Genomic DNA, 18,020 nt, shown 5'->3' with positions numbered 1-18,020 from the left:
GAAGGACAATGAATACAGATAAATAGCAAGAGAAAATGAAAGAAATAAAATAAAAACAACAAAGAGGACAAGACAAACAAGAACACAAATATGATTTACCATGATTATTGTGTTCTTTTATATATATATATATATATATATTCGAGAACACAAAACAAACGAACAATAAAGTTTTAAGGATGGGTTTTTTTTAGGACACAAAAAAATAAATATAAACTAATAAAAATTAATTTAGTATTTAAAATTTAATATCAAATAATACAAAACAAAACTTAAGATAAGATAAAAATTAAAGAAAAAAATTTTTCTACTTCAATTTGATTTTTTAATGTAACAGTTAAAAAAATTGTTTTACATTTTTTATTCACACTTAAATTTTACAAAAAATTAAAAAAAAATGTATTCATCAAAATAAGAAAAAAGTGACTATAAGATTTAAAAAATTTTTATGTCTCTTAATTTTACACCCTTAACTCATAAATTTATTAAGATAAAATAAACTAAATCATAACTGAATCTAAAACAATAAAAACAAAATAAACTAAAATAAACATAAAATAAATTTTAAAATAAATACAAATATAGTCATTTATATTTGATTCAACTTGACTAATGTGTGAATACAACTTGAAAATACTAAGGCAATTAGTTTTTCGTAATCCTTAACCATTGATTTGGCCAATTCTTAGTACACATCTTGAATAAATGATTTAACGATATTTATAAAACCTTCTTTTATTCTTAGATGTGCTCTTGTAATTAAACCAATTGATACATGACAACTTTCAGTTTGTTCCAGAAAGCTCGTATCATAAGAGATGAAACCACCTGCTACCTACATATAAAGATTAAACCTTACTTATTCTGGTGAGTTCGCTTTATATCTGACCTTACTACTTAGAATTTATAGGCATAGCATACCATGTTTGGATTAAAGTGAGAGCCAATACTAACAAAGCAGCAAAGAAGGCAATGTGAGACCATGGGGTATTGAAGTAGGTGCTGCGTAGTTGAGCCAACGAAGTCTTCCATTTGTTTCTGTAATGCGCATCGATTCGAAGCTTGACTGCAACATATCTATTGTCATAGCTTTCGGCGTTGAACAGTTTGCTTGGCAATACATGGCCTAGTTCATTGAAGAGTTTGGCCACGTCTTCATCACTTCCAAGTAAATTTTGGAGGACACCAGCTGCTCTGAGCTCTTTCACATCCTCGGCATCATCAACCAAGGAATCCATCAAAGAAAAGTAAGAGCAAAATTCGAAGTTGTTATCGAAATCCGGACACATCTCATATGCAATCAAGTTGTGATACAGATAAGGTGTGACATCATCAATCACAATCCCTGGAAGCATCAATTGTCCGCTAAACATGTTGGAGATGAAAGAAATGTTACCCCATTTCCATTCAGTTTCGCTTGCTTTCACTCGAATACCCGCTTTTTTAAGATCCCCTATGTTCTTATATCTATGCCAGGAATCTGCTTCTCGGAGAGATAGAATTAACTCTCTTAATGTTATGGGTGAATCTGATAAAACACGCTCTGCTTTATCTGTATCTTGCAATACTAACGCAACAAACATATAATGGAGTATTGATAGGAAACCTAGAAGACCCGACCAGCAGCCTATGTTATGTTTGTATTCACCTTCAGAGTAATATGAGCGAATATAGTCGAGTAGATGAGTATGAGTTGATTCTTTACCATCTTGTTTTTGGGGAATGGTGGTCAACTCTTTTTTCTTCTTTGGTTGGCCCATGAATAGAAAATTGAACAGTAAGTTGTTCAATTGATGAGCACCATCAGCCATTAGTAACTTCAACAACATTATTGGAAGTTGATTTTCCAACAAGATAATATCTCTCCATACATACAACAACTGGTCAAGTTTTAGCAGCAACGATTTTGGATTTTGATCATCAAAATTGTCCATGAAATAGAGCAAAGCACATCCATCCACAAACAGCATCTGTGCTAGTTCCTCATCCTTGTATCCTATAGTCACGTCCTTACAGAACAGATTTCTCAATTCCTGAAGGTTTTGTGTTACCTTTCCATAGAGAAACCTTTTTGCATATTCATTGTCTTGTCCACCTCGTTCACTGGTGAATTGCTCAATATAATGGAACGCCCAAAGGTATTTGAATTGTTGTCCCAGCTGGAGATTACCATTCTGATCACGATGATGGATGGGACCAAATGAGATCATTTTGGGTGAACAGTACCTTTTAAAGTTGGAATTTTGAAGCAACAAGGCGGGAACGTTTTGGATCTTGGACCTATTACTTGGAAGTTGAATATTTTCTTCCAATATTGGCAGCTCAACCCCAAGCAACAGTTTAGTAGCATGAATATCTCTTCCATATGTTGCCTGCCATTTCTTCTCATCAGAGGAAATATTGGCATCTGATTTCGCCGAGGCAATCACGATGCCATTCTCCACATCTCGGCCATCCACATTCTCATTAGCGGCAATTTTGATGGTATTTAATTCTTCAGGGGCCTTCTCCACATCCAATTTTGCATCCATTATCCAGTGGTTATTAGCTTTTGCTTGTTTAGCTTCTTCTGAGTGCGACAAATCAAAATTTATCAATAATATTGATTCCTGAAGAGGCAAAGGCCAATTTAGTCATTAAAATTTAAAATTAAGGTTAAAACTTTTAATAATCTTTTAAGGGTTATTTTATCTTGTGCCTTTTAGGATTATTTCTCCATTTTTTAATTTAGATATGAAAGAAAGAATAGTATAGGACGGCAGTTATGGAATGTATGGATACTTTACGCAACTGGTAGCAAAAGTTGGACCGTCCGATTTTTAAGAGGTATAGAAATCGGCCTGTCCGATTTTTTGGTATAAAAATCGGATCCTTCGATTTATGTTTAAAAAATTAAAAAAATTTAGGTACAATTTGTGTACCCCAAAATTTTTTGATTTGTGTACTCCAAGTTTTTTCTAATTTGTATACTTTTCACAATTTTAAAAAATACCAAAAATTCAATGTTAAAGTATATTACTCATCTCACTTCTATATCTAAATTTTTTAACCTTATTTTTCTATGTAAAATTTTTTGAGTATCATTTTGATAATTTACTCTTTAAATTGAGAGTATAAAAATAGTGGTGAAGCATTGGTATGAAACTAAATATGTGGATAAAATAATAAAGAATTAATTACCAGAAAAGAGAAATATATATTAATGAGATAAAAAGATAATTAAATTTATTATTTTAGTCTTCTGACTATTTCTTCATAATGATTATGAAATAAGTTTGTCCAAAAGCAATTTTAATGGAGTGCTTTTGAAATATCACTTTTGATACTTACAAAAAGTGAACTAATTTAAATTAAAATTAGCATTATTATTAATAGATAAAATAAAATTTAATTTATTTTAGAGATACAGTATCACTTTGATGTAAAATTAAAAAAAAAATTATTACTTGTATAATTATCTTGATAAATAACAAAAAAAATATAAAATTTAAATTAAATTGATACCAAATATTAAAATGACAAATCTCATGTTTAATTTTATATCATGAAAAATACTAAAAAAAGAAAGGAATAAGAAATAGAACACCCTTCAAAATTCAAATTCTTATTTTTCTCTATAAAATATAAAATACCCAAGATATCAATTACTACGTATTAATATATTTATATATTTTACTTTATATATTTTTCTAACATGATAATTGATCGCAGCAAATTGGCTATATTTTTAACTTTTTAAGCAACAATACTTCTCAAGATACTAACATTTTTTTGGCTGAAAAACTGAATATTCAACGTATTTAGGACTCACGATAAGTATTTGGGTCTGCCATCTATTATTCGAAAATCGAAAAAAAGCTATCTTTGATGCTATCAAGAATAATATTCGAAAAAGGGTTGAAGGCTAAAATATAAACTCCTCCGGGTTAGAGGTAGGCATACTTATTAAAGTGAATGGTGAAGTTGTTCCACCTACACTCTTTTTTGTTTAAAATTTTTTGGTGTTCTAATTCAAGAAATTTATGAAATTTTTTTTCAATTTTGGTGGAAAAAAAAGAAAGAGCAAAAGAGAATTGACTGGGTTCGGTGAAATACGATGCCAAGACCAAAAAAAAGGAGCCCTGGAGTTTAAAGACTTTCAAATACAGAACCTAGTTCTATTGGGTAAACAATACAACCTAGTTCTATTGGGTAAACAATGCTGGATGTTAGCAACAGAACCTAATTCTCTTTTTGGAATGCTTAAAAGCAAATATTTACAGGCATATTAAGAGTTGAGGCAGCAGAGGAAGCCTAGCACAGATGGCATATCTATATGCTTCTTGCAAGCTGCACCCAGGTTCAAATCCCAGCTCATCTTCATAGGAATGGAGGGGCAAAAAGTTTTGGGTTTGATGTGTATATATTTTCTTATCCATGGTTTCTCACTTTTCATATGTATTCCTTTCTATTTGTTGTGACCAATTTTCCTCAAATTACATGTAAGACTTCGAATTTTTGAAAGTTACATAACAAGTTATTTACTATTTATTATATTTAATTAAAGATTATTTTTTTATTTTCAGAGATTTTTATATTATTTGAATAATTTATTATTTATGATCTAAAGTTTTAAAAATTGAAAGATAAAGAGAATTTTATATGCTTTAATTTGAGTATTTAGATTTTTAACCTTATTTTATGAATAAAAGAAAATTAATTTAATTTTTAATTCTTGAATTAGAATACTATTTAAAAAAACTTACAAGTTGATGAATAAATAATATTTTTATATAAATTTATTGTTCGATTAAAATTGGTTTTTAATTACATTACCCTATTTTTATTAGAAATTACAAAATCATTCTTATGCCACCCAAAAACCCTAACCCTAACACCCCAACATAACCCTAGCCGCCACCCCCTTTCACCCTAACACACCCACACGACAGAAAGAGAAAGAAAAGAGAGAGGGAGCAGCGAGGAAGAAGGAAGGAGAGGGGAGAAGGGGAGATGGCGCCGACGAGGAGGGAGACCGCGCTGGCGCTGGGAGCTCGACGCCGTCAAACGCGTTGTCGCCGTTCGAGGAGCTCCATGCCCGCTGCCGTTCAGCCATGTCTCCATGGTCGCCATTGTTGAAGCCACACAAGGAGAAGGGAGCTGCTGCCGTGGTGGAGGTCGTCGCGACACCACTGCCGAACTGCATGTGCCGTCGCCGCCATGGAGGAGAGCAGAACAGTCATCGTCGCCAGAGGGAGGAGAGAGAGAGAGAGAGAGAGAGAGAGAGAGAGAGAGAGAGAGAGAGAGAGAGAGAGAGAGAGAGAGAGAGAGAGAGAGTGAATCTGAGGAGATGGAGAGAGACACGATGTAGCAGAGGAGGGAGGAGCCGTTCACTGCCATCACCGACGATTCGCTGCCATGTCTGACTGTTGTCGTCGCCGCCCCCGTTGCCGAAAATCGCCGCTGGAACCCCTGTCTTCTTGGTAAGCATTTTTGTTTCCGAAACCCCTTGAATCAGTGTTCTGTTATAACCCGTTAGAGATTCTGATATGTTGGTAACATAGGGTCAAGTTTCGATTATTGCATATTGCGATTTAAGTTGTTGCTGTTGTTGCGAAAGTGGTCTGGAACTATGGTTGTGGCTGCCGCTGTTGCAGGCCGAGAGAAAACAGAGTTTGTCGCGTAGTTAAGTCGTGATTGAGATAGGGGCTTTTTCTTAAACTTATTTTACTTTCAAGAATTGTTACAAGTTGATATTAATGCAAAAAATATATTTTTATGATTTCGTAAGTCTTATCGATTGACCTGAGTTGTCTTGAATAAATGCAATTGCTTGCTTGATTGGTTTATTGATTGATTGAAGATGTTTAGTTGGGTTTTGTACTTGGTTTAAGGTTGTTATTATGATGATTGGATTGTGGCTGTTTCTGATTATTGAGTTGGTGTTGTGGAAGTGAATGAAAGATTGATTTAGAAATCTGATTCGTATGTTTTATTGAGGAATAATTTGAGATTTGGAAAATGATTTGATTTTGGAAATGAATTAAGATTTGATATTAGAATTGGTTGGATTTTGGAAAATGATTTGAGATTTGGAAATTGTTGAGTTTTGAACCGGTTGGAAAGGATTGAGAAATGGTTTAGTTGGACCCTTGAAGGGTGGCAAAAGTCTGAGTTTTAGAGGAGATACTACCAAAATTTTATGAGAAATTGGAAGTTTTGTTTTGGTCAAATTGATTAAAGAACTATTTTATATGACTTTGATTTTACTTTGGGGTCTCCTTTTGTTATTTTGATGTATATATATGTATAGTTTCTCCTCTTGTATGTAAGAATACTTTGTTTATGTACCTCTTAGAGGTTTTATGGAGAACTAGGGTTTTGAACATGTTCTTTTGGGTTATTATTATGTATATATATGTACGTATATGTTCTCCGGCCAGCCTTGGCTTCGCAGGCTTAGTCAGGAGCTAGTTATGCTGTGTTCTTGGCCCTCTACTCGTATCATCTGTACATATATGTTATTGAACTTTAGTTTTCTTCTCACGCAAGTAACCACGTTTTCTGAGGGTTGCGCTTTTGAATTTTGCGATTTTATTTTACCCATTTTTCAAGGCTCATAGTTAAGTATCTCTTTTATTATTCATTTTTAGAGGTCGTAATACCTTACTATCTCAGTCTTATGACTTAAGCATAAGATTAAGTATGGTAAGGTGTTACATTATGGTATCAGAGCAGTTCGTTCCTATAGAGCCTGAGGACGGATTGAATATGCCTTTGTGCATTCTCTGTGTATGTGTCTATGTGCTATTAGGATATCTAGCTGATATATGTGGCATAAACGTTCATAAGCATGCATTTGGAACTTAAAGCACTAGACTTGCGATATTGAGACTGATCAACTTGATATCACTTGTTTGATGTGTATAGGGACTAGAAGTCGACTCGCAGACGCAGACGGGGGCGAGGTAGAGGCAGACTAGGCAATGCTATGCCTGAAGCGACAAGGAATATTCCTAATCCTGTAGACTTCATGGCTGCTCTACGGAATATGGCCGCGGCGATGCAAGCAACAGCCGAAGCCCTGGGAAACCAAATAAATAATGGTAACAATGGCAACAACGGCGATGATGGTCCTATGACGCTTTCCTCCTTCCTGAAGGTTCATCCTCCGACCTTCAGAGGAACCTCGAACCCTACTGATGCGGATAGTTGGATACAAGCTATTGAGCGAGCATTACAGGCTCAGCAGGTTCCTAAAGAACAGTGAGTTGAGTTTGGGACCTACCAGCTGCAAGGTTAAGCTCAGCATTGGTGGCAGGGCATGAGGCACATTCTGCAGCCTGATGGGGTTGTAATCTCTTGGGAGTTGTTCCGAGAAGAATTCTATAAGAAATACTTTCCCAGTTCAGCCAGAAATGTTAAGGAACTTGAACTGCTTCAGCTGAAACAAGGCCAGATTAGATGACCATCACTGAGTACACTAGCAGGTTTGAGGAACTGTACCGTTTCTCACGGATTTGTCAGGGAGGTCCTGAGGACTTTGCTGAGTGGAAGTGTATCAAGTATGAGGGAGGCCTTAGGAGCAATATTCTGAGCTTCGTTGCACCGATGGAGATCCGAACCTTCTCTGAACTGGTAAACAAAACCAGAGTTGCTGAAGAATGTCTGAGAAAGGTGGCATTAGACAAGAGTGATCACCGAAGCTCTGTTAGGGAAGATCACGGAAGAAATTTAGCGCCTAGAGGTCAAGATTTCAAGCGAGGCGGCAATACTCCACAGCAACATCAAGGCCAGAGTAGCTTCCGGAAGTTCAATCATAACAATAACCAGGGAAAAGGACGCAGAAAATAGGCTAAGTTTTCGCAGGATGACTTGACTTGCAGGAGGTGTGGAAGGTACCACCCGAACACTCCATGTAGGGCCGGTTGGGATGTCTGTTATTACTGTGGAGGAGCTGGACATATGTCCTGGAATTGCCCAAAAAAGAAGAGTTAGGATACTAGGAGAGCTCCGCAAGCAAGACGAGCGTACACTATGAGGGTGGATGGTGCTGAGGGCACAGATGCTTCGATTAGAGGTAATGATGAACTGGTAATTAAAATTTGGACTGCTTTACATGATGATGATCTGTAACACTTATTATAATCCTCCACCCAACTGTGAGAATTGTGACTTCCAAGAGATTGATCGAAAGATGACTTTTAGTTACTGAAACAAAACGACATTTGGTTGACTTTGAGGGAGTGACTAGGTTCTTGAAGAATAATAACTAGAGTTATGTAGTAAAAGAGGATTGGGAGAGTAAACATACAACTTGAGTCATAGGTTAGGGATCGAGAGTGTTGAGAATGGTATGATGATACTATTGAAATCGAAGGAACTCAAAAGCTTGAGGGATTATAAAATAGAGGACGAGATCCGTTCAATCAAGTGTTTCCGGTATGAAATACCAATTGGACCGGAGAGCGCGTTAATGAATCCTTCCAAGTCGACCTGACCTTCTTTTGTAGCTTACAATAGAATTCTACCCCGAACTTCTTCTTAAATAATAATAAATGGATCAACTCCTAATCCTATCCCTGACTTGCACGAATCTTGCTCCTTCCAAATGAATCCAACTTTGTCTTGTCATAATAATGTAAATTCGTGAATCTTAGGAACTTTCCGCGAATGGAACTGCCCTCTTTCGTAAAACAGGTAATCCGTTGACATCAGCTAAGATTTATTTAATTTGGTGCGCTATATCTTCTCCTCAACTAGCGTGAATCTCAATTATTCTCTGAGAGTGCACCTTAACTCCTTCTTATATATCTTGTTAATCTCTAGAACTTGTTGTACCCACCATATAGGGCATCCCTTTACTCTACAATAAACACCGTTCCAGTAATTCAATTACCTCTGGATTTATTATCTTTACAAGCTTCAATTAGCATCACGTATAACGCCTAACCATAACAATAAAGAAATGTCGGTCCCTTAATATTCTTCCATACCTTAGAAAACATTACTGTTTAGGTGCTTGAGAGCGGAAACGGTTTTGAATATCCTCGAAAAACTAGTTACACATTATTAAATATTACTTTGAGAGTCGGTGTGAAATTGAGACTAAAGAATTAAAACATGGATCTATTGCTCTGTTTATAATGTAAATACAGAATAAGAATTAGAATCGGAGAACACACCTGAGGATTTGAACCAGATAAGAGAAACGATCAATGCGCCTATGTGAGGTTACTACACTTGAATTTTGGGGACAAAATTCCTAATTAAGTGGGTAGGATGTAAACCCCGCAAATTTAGCAAATAATTAAAAGAAAAATTAAATTTTAATAAGGAAAATTAGAAATGTAAATCTAATATTAAAATAGGATAGAGCTAATTAAAACGAGAATTTTGACACCAATTTAAAAGAAATCGGCCCAAGATTGGACCAAACGGGCCAAACCGGTTGAACCGGACCCAAATCGAGCCCGTGGGCCCACCAACTCACTTAATTAAGTGAGTTCAGATCTTCTTTCTACCTTCTTGCATGCTAAACACGTTGCTGGGCAGCCATGGAAGAGGAGAAGAAGCAAACCCTCACCTAAACTTCAATCTTTGATAACTTTTGATCCGGAACTCTGATCGCCGCACCGTTTGCGATAACGGGTCCGCGGCGTTGAGCTTTACAAATCTCAGTACCTTTCAAGGTGAGAAAAGCAAAATCCTAGTTCCTATTCTCTCTTCTTCAATTCGGGAATAGTAAGATTTTTGAATGTTAAGATTTTGGTTAAATTGATGATTATAGGATCAAATTGAGTTGAGGAATGAGCGGGCTTTGGGTTGATTGAGGCACATACAAGGTAAGAATGACCTAAACCCTAGCCAAATCTTGAATTTATTATGTGAAATCTGAAGTGTACATGTGTCTTAGGTATGAATTAAGTAGATATATATGCATTGGAGTTGAATTGTGGGCATTTGGAAGCTTGGTGGTGATTGAAGCTAAACTTGTGGCTGGTTTCTCTAAGCTTGAGGGGCTGTGTGGTGACTTGGGGGGCTGCCTTGGACTAAATATAGTAATCGGCTAAGGTATGGTTTAGGTTTCGTGTGTTTAATATGTAAGGTTTTGTGAAAACTTGGGCTAGAGCACTATAGGATAAGTTGAAATAATTAATTGTGTTAAATTATTAGTCTTTATGGTATGAATGGACAAGTTGATGTGGGCATGTGTTGAGTAATTGATAATGTGGGTTGAATGCAAATATATATATGTATGTTAGTATAATGATGATGGATGAAGGATCGATGATTATGGCAATTTAATGATATGGTTGAGATTGCGTGGTGTTTATGTGGAATTGTTGGTATGGTTATTTTGATTAATGTTGTGGTGATGAGTTAATAAGATTGTTGTTGTTGCTGAAATTCTGTTGATGGTTAGTTTATTATTGTTAAAAGAAGTGCAGAATTTTAATGCTTTAAAGTGAGCTTGTATGATATAAATCATGGTGATTTTTGATAAGTACATGGAACTGAGATTTCGGGGTAGGGTTATGATATAATTTAAGTAGATAAGGTGATGAATAAAAGGAATGGTGGATTAGTATAAGTTGAAAACCTAGAGGACTAAATTTGGTTAGTGAAATTGAGAAGTCTTGCTGCAAAAATTTCTAAATTGTTTGGACAGTAACTTAAAACGAAAACTGGGAATAATCTGGGTATGATTTTCGAACCAAACCATTTTCTTAACAAATTTCTATAAGTCAAGTTTACCCCATAAAAATTTCATGGAATTTGGCCAAGTGGTTTAGAAGATATGAATTTTTCAAGTTTAGTGGTTGCTGCAGAATTTTTTGATTTTCTGGTCATGCAGACCAACTTCTAGATGCTATAACTTTTGATTTAAATAAAATTTTGAGTTTCTTCCAAAGGGATTTTGAATATCTGTGAGTCTACTTTAATTGATTACCAATTTCATGTCCATATCTACTTTGTAGAGTTAGTTATATCTCTTGGAAGCTGGGCTGTTCGCAGAAAATTTAGAACTAATTACTAGAAATAGGGCAGCAATTCCAATTGATATTTAATTAACCAAACGAAATGCTATGAACCTGAAACTTGTGAGTTTTTAAACTTGGGAATGTTGACTGTAATCTCAACAAAATTTAGAGGCAACGGATTAGAAATAGAATTATTGTGGAATTTATAAAAATACTATTGCTGTCTGTTTTTCTGAAATTTTGTAAATGCAGTAGCAGAATTCTAAATCTTGTAAAAAATTCAATTCTAATCCAAGTTTAGCAAAATCTAACTTAAATTGAAGATTAGGGTCTCTAGAGTTACCTTACCAAGAAAAATAGGTCGTGCATAAGTATTTACAACACAAGAAGGTTTTAGATTAAACAAGCTTAGAAAATAAAAAGAAATGTAAGTTGCCCATAGGAAGGGTTAAAGTTAAAGACAATGATATTGAGAGATAAAGAGAAGAAAGAAGAATGAGGAACAAGGAAGGAAATAAAAGTTGAGAATTGATAATGTTCATCAATCAAGAATAATAAAATGTATGAGCAATGAGTTAAGTAAAGTTGAGAATGATGAGATGAGATATGAATTGGTTTCGAGAATGAAACTGATAATTATGAGAAATGACTGAATAACTTGAGCTTGAGGCGTTGTCCCTATGTCAGTCGGAATTTTTTCCGTGGTTGTTATTGAGCTTGGGGTATTGTTTTCCCCATGTCAGCTTAGAGTGCTGTCTCTTCTCCCCATGTCAGCTTGGGATTCGTCCCATGGATATTATTGAGCTTGGGCGTTATTTTTCCTATGTCAGCTAGGGGGTCCTCCCCATGGTGTATTTTGAGCTTGAGAACATGTCGGGATGACTACGTAACCGACAGTTGATATCAACAGGCATAGGACAGGCATGCATCATGCGCATTTGTTTGTTTTGATTGCTATATATTATCTGAGATTGCCTAACTGAATATATATCCTGCTACCTGCTATACTTGCTACTTGCTCTACCTGCTTCTTCTTGTGTGTGAATTTATCTGGTTGCTTGTCTCTCCATGATTTATGAATGACGGAGGAGTGGAGGAAGGGTAAAATGGGTTGGCGTTGGTGTTAGGTTTAAAAGTGAGTAAGTCTAGGAGTGTTTTAGATTACCTACCCTTTTTATGGCTTCTGCTTAGAAATTAAGTTTTATAACTGTATGTTGGAGTTCTAGGATTGCCTTTGACATTCCCAAGACCTTATGTATTACATGTGTGGCACCTTTACCATACTGAGAACCTCTGGTTCTCACCCCATACTGTGTTGTTGTTTTCAGATGCAGGTCGAGCGGCTCCTTAGTAAGCGTCTGAAGGTTTTGTAGCGAAGTGGTTTACTTTAGGGTCTCCTTTTGTTATTTTGATGTATATATATATATATATATATATATATATATATATAGAGGTTTTATGGAGAACTAGGATTTTGAACATATTCTTTTGGGTTATTATTATGTATATATATGTACGTATATGTTCTCCAGCCAGCCTTGACTTCACAGGCTGAGTCAGGAGCTAGTTATGATGTGTTCTTGGTCCTCTACTCGTATCATCTGTACATATATGTTATTGAACTTTAATTTTCTTCTCACGCAAGTAACCACGTTTTCTGAGGGTTGCGCTTTTGAATTTTGCGATTTTGTTTTACCCATTTTTCAAGGCTCCTAGTTAAGTATCTCTTTCTCTATTATTATTATTATTATTATTATTATTATTATTATTATTTATTTATTTATTTATTTATTTTTAGAGGTCGTAATACCTTACTATCTCAGTTTTATGACTTAAGCATAAGATTAAGTATGGTAGGATGTTACAATTTCAAATTCTCCATTTTTTTTATATAGCTCTCTATGACTCTATGTATTTTCCAATTTTATTGTTTCTCTTTTTGATATCTTCAATTACAAATTTTAATTCAAACAATTATAATTTAGGTATTAATCTAATATTTTATTTTCTTTATGACTTTATATATTTTATTTTATTCTCAATTTATTCATCCTTATTACTTGTTTTTTTATCTTTTGTTCTATTATATGTACTTATGTTGCATATAAAATTTTAAAATGAATTGAGTAATTTATTAATTTAGGATATATTTTTTATTTTTAAAAATAATAATAAAAATATTTTAATTACAATACATAATTAAACAAATGCATAATATCTTTCATCTAACATTATATCAAAATTAAATTAAAAATATATAACAAATTTAATTATTTTAAAAAGAAAAAAAATTATAAAATAAGTTTTTATTATTTTATATAAACATATTTTTTATATACAGATTTAATTTTTTTAGTATTTATATATAATTTTAGTTTCAAATTATAAATACTAATGTATTATTATGCGCTAATGTATCAATTGATTCAGTCTTTTATTATTAAATGTATATAAAAAAATTAGTAAGAATAACAAGTTATCTATAATTTAATTAATATATTTTAAGTTTAAGTTTTAAAAATAAAAAAAATATTTTTTATAAATTATATATAATGAATAGTATTTTTAAAAAAGTGTTCATTAATTTTTTTAATTTTTATATCTTCATATAATTAATAATATTCAACAAAATTTATTTTAATACATATATTTTTGTCCTTTTTTCTAAAATTTTTTAAGTCCGTCACTGGACACCCTAAACTCCTTCAGGCTTCAGCGTAGGTAAAATGAATATGAATTTGTTATTTCTTATTGATGTTATAAAACTAATAGTTAATATTGTCATTATGAATTAAAACGTTGGTTTTAAATATACTTGAAAACAAAATTAAAACTGATTAAAAAACTGAATTTCAATTTTACAAAGATACTATTCTCATAAAATATTAATTAATACTACTAGGTTGCATCTTAATAAATTACAAGTTTTAATATGGAAGCATAATTTATAAAAACTTCATCAAAGTTTGTGTGGTGCATTTTTGGAAGGCATTCACACTGGTAGATGAAGGAGTTTTAATATATCTCGAAATAATTTTATTAGATGAAAAGGTAAATTACTCTTATATTATTATTTTGATTGAAAATAATAGTAGTAAACTTTAATTGCAACAATATAAAACAAATAGATTAACATCTATCCTTTGTTCAATTCATGCAGATATTTCGAAAAAAAATTACAAATATGTATACGCTACACTTGAAAAAAATAATATCTAGTTAAGTTAAATTATTACACCGTACAAGAAGGATCCCAAAATTTTATTATGACTAAGACATTTGTTTTAAAAAGTAATGACAACACAGATCTACTCTTAAAACAAATCAAACAAGTATTACTATTAAATTATGAAGATTTAATACTAATAAATAGATTACGAATAGAAAACTCCAAAAATATTTAATAAAACCCATAGAAAACAATGTATTAATCAATGGTAGTGGTAAGGAAAAAAAATAAATTAAAAGACAATAAAAATTTCACATTTCATGTTCAATTAATCTTCTTCCGATTCAAGTGCAGGAAAAACAAACAAATATCATCAAGAAGCAGCAACACTATAAAAAAGAAAATACCAAGAGGAAACAACAATCAAACAGAAAAAATTATATTGGGCAATTTTACTTATTTAAAATATTACTACCTAAGAACTAAGATATATAACTTTTGACAATTTCAAGTGTTTTCGTGCAAGATTAAATAGAATGATGAACCGTTTCATAAATATCATCATTATTAATATTCAATCAAAATTTTAAATAAACATTAAATAATATTTCAAAAAAACTTTTTCAATAACTAAAAAATATTCTACAAAATTCATTTTTCATATTGAACAAAAGTTTTGACACGGTTAAATTTTTCTATTTCTAAAACATAAAAATTCTTAACCAATAATTTTACAACGTTAATTAGCAAATTGTTTTTGGTTTTTCCATTATCAAAGGGATAGTACGAAACTTTTAGTAAATGCACCAAATTGGGATGACAACTTTTTCAATTTTTTCTCTTAAGTAATAATGTAAAATGTGTTTTTTTCATTTTTCATCCTACTTTTTTAAATAAGACCAAGAATAAACGTATTTAAAAATTATTATAGAATAAAAAGTACACTTAACAATATCACTTGATAAAAAGAAAGTTGAGAAAATTTATTCTCATGTAATAGTTGCTGCTAAAATTTTTACATATGGATAATTTTAGTGTGAAACAAAAATATATTTGATCATTTTGATGGTGTACACTGTTATGATGGTAGTACAAAATATCAAGGCATCACACACTTTAAGGTTAATTTGTAAAACTAAAATATCCTTATATATATGACTAATAAAGGTTATTTGATTGTATTAGAAAATAGAAATTAGAATCAAATTTTAAAAAGACTAAAAGACCCTTTTTAGGTTAAAGTTGTTTAATTGTATTAAAATCTTGAATTTGATTTTAGAAAGACTAAAATAAAATAACCTTAGCTTATAGTGAATTTTTAAAAGATTGAATTACCATTTTAAAATTTAGGTTGTTTGATTAATTGTATTATAGTTTGAAATATAAATTTTATTTTACAAACACTAAATTTGATTGTATTAGAAACTAAAACATTTTTGTATTAAAGTTGTTTAATTGTATTATAATTTAGAAGTATGAATTTGATTTAGTAAAACCAAACTACTCCTGTAGTTAATTTTAAAAAGACCAAATTTAGGATAAGTTTTAAAAAGAAATTCCCTTTAGTGTTCAGTTTGTTTAGTTGTATTAAAAATTTGACTTTTTATTTTTAAAAAGGAAAAAAACAAGATAACCTTTTTGTTAATTTAAAAATATGAAAGTACTCTTTATTTCATACCAACACACAAATATTAGCATCACAACAACCTACCAAAGTACCTTAATATCATAATTATTATTGACTTCAGATTATAAATTAAATTTAAATTTAAAACTTTTTTCATGCAATATTTCGTTATACAAAAGAAAATTAATAATGTGCACATCTTTCACTTTAATTAATCTTCCTACTACTCTACTACTTTATTGGTGAGAATGGCAGCTAATAATACGAGTTAGTTTCAACATTTTATGTACACATCTTAAATATGAGTTTGTATAGGACAATATATGCTTGCATAGAAATATTTTAATTTTGGGTGTTTTTTTTTTATTATTATCCATGATATTTTTTAGCCTGACATGCTAAGAATTAAGCAGTTGCAAATTGGAGTTCTATTTAAAGGTTTAAAGGTTTATCAATGAATTGCTGCATGCACAAGGCGAAATTCGAACTTTCGACACTTACTTAAATGGATTAAGAAAAAGTTTAGGGTGCCAACAGCAACTTAAATAAATTTTGGCCAGCATGTAACTAGCAAACGAAAAATGAGTAATTCCACACCATTTGATAAAATTTCACACCATTAAAAACATCATTGATGGCTACTTGATGGCTACAAATCACAAAAGTTGCTAACCCCCTATCACTCCTCATGAATTAATGAACTAACCACTAAATAAACCCAACTTAATTAATTTCGGGTGTTATTATATGTTGTACTTAGCACAAGAGAGTATTAAAACAGTCTGAATTTGGTTTTCGCACCTACTGAGATTAGATAATACCTTCAAAATATAGAGATATAAAGAACTGAAATTTCTAGTGATAAAAACTAAAATTTTAATAATATTTTTTTAAAAAATTACTCTCATTTAATTTTTTAATTTCAAATTTATCATTTAATAATCTTTATATTTATCTTAAACAAAAAATAATATTGAAACATAACTCATTTCAATATATTTTACATTAAAAATAATATAAAAACTTAATTTAGTCTCGGTAAGTCTCAAGTCTCTCTTCTAAACGCAATCTTAATTCATAAGACGTATTTATATATATGGTCTTTTAGCAATTAACCAACATTAATCAAATATATATTTCTAAGTTTTAATATAATTCACCAACCTTAATCCTAAAAGTATGTAATTAAAGAAGCATATAAGGATTAGCTGAAGTTGATGAATGGGTAGCAAGCTGACCTTAATTACCAGGAGGGAGAGTGAAGTCCTTAGCTTCGTGATGCAAACCAACCTGCCCAAAAACAAAGAAACAAGAAACTAAAGGGATTCTGATTAGCAGTATTAGGAGAATAGTGAATGAAGTTTGTATACATCTGCTTCTAACGAAACCTTCAAATTTATTCTCATTTCGCATTCCCCTATTCATTACTAACCTCTGAACATTTATCATTTATTTTTACGATGTGATATTCAACTACCGCTGTCCTTGCGGTTTTAAATTTTTTTTAAATAAAATAAATTAATTATTTACTCAAATAAATGAATTTATAGAATTTTACTTTTTTAAATATTTAGGTACAATTTTACTAGTACAAAAAACGAAAATAAAGATTACGATATTTGCGCTGAATTATTTCTGCATTTTTGTTGTTGGTGCAAGCGAAAATAAAACAATTTTTTCCTCCTAAGTTTAGGTTGTCAATACCAACAAAAAGAGCAAAAAAGAGAGAAGAAAAAAAATTATTGTCAATTACTCCCATATTTTTTTTTTTTTTTCGTTTTCGCTGATAATGACAATATAAATATGACAATTTTTATTTTCATTTTTTGTGTCAGCAAAATTATAACTAAATATTTAAAAAATTAAATTTTATAAACTGATTTATTTAAATAAATAAATAATTAATTTTATTTAAATAAAAAAAAGTGCTGTTCTTGCTTAAAACAAGTTGACTCTCTAGTCAATCAAATAAAACAAACAAGTCCACTCGCTCCATATAAATTTACACGTTGTTCATGCTTAGACTTAGATTAGATGCCACCAAATTGGAATAATTTCTAATAAAAAAATTTTAATATTTTTTGTAATTTTTAAGTAAAAATAAAAATACAAAAATATCGTTTTTAAAAGTGATCATTTTTATCTTTTTCAAAAAATATTTTAACATAATAAATAAATAAATGAATATTTTTATATTTTTGTATTTAAATATAATTATTAAATAAAAATATTTTTATGAATATTATCGATAAAAAAATTC

At 31.4% G+C, this 18,020-nt stretch overlaps 1 protein-coding gene and 1 long non-coding RNA gene across 3 annotated transcripts; one reads left to right on the top strand and one right to left on the bottom strand.

The window, feature by feature from the left end:
* Positions 1–549: 549 nt before the first annotated feature.
* On the bottom strand, positions 550–17,158 carry LOC112726983 (putative UPF0481 protein At3g02645). Of its 2 annotated transcripts, none has more exons than XM_072208897.1 (2): positions 16,999–17,158; positions 550–2,569 (listed from the first exon to the last, which is right to left on the bottom strand). In XM_072208897.1, the coding sequence occupies exon 2, from the start codon at positions 2,529–2,531 to the stop codon at positions 894–896; it is 1,638 nt and encodes a 545-aa protein (XP_072064998.1). In that variant the 5' UTR covers positions 2,532–2,569; positions 16,999–17,158; the 3' UTR covers positions 550–893. The 2 variants fall into 2 exon arrangements, with proteins under 2 accessions (XP_072064998.1, XP_025632348.1); XM_025776563.3 differs by having other exon boundaries at positions 550–2,609; positions 16,999–17,152.
* LOC112726984 (uncharacterized) lies at positions 9,512–12,425 on the top strand. The gene is made up of 4 exons (XR_003165517.3): positions 9,512–9,671; positions 9,770–9,824; positions 9,896–10,053; positions 12,293–12,425. It is a non-coding gene; the product is annotated as an uncharacterized lncRNA (long non-coding RNA).
* Positions 17,159–18,020: the final 862 nt, after the last annotated feature.

This window comes from Arachis hypogaea, chromosome 12, assembly GCF_003086295.3.
Source record: "Arachis hypogaea cultivar Tifrunner chromosome 12, arahy.Tifrunner.gnm2.J5K5, whole genome shotgun sequence".
Classification (NCBI taxonomy): domain Eukaryota; kingdom Viridiplantae; phylum Streptophyta; class Magnoliopsida; order Fabales; family Fabaceae; genus Arachis; species Arachis hypogaea.
Note: the sequence above shows the minus strand (reverse complement) of the source record. Positions and strands in the feature narration are given on the sequence as shown.

Excerpts from the sequence above, each read along its gene's own strand:
- LOC112726983 (XM_072208897.1), bottom strand. The coding sequence starts at position 2,531 with ATGGATGCAAAATTGGATGTGGAGAAGGCCCCTGAAGAATTAAATACC.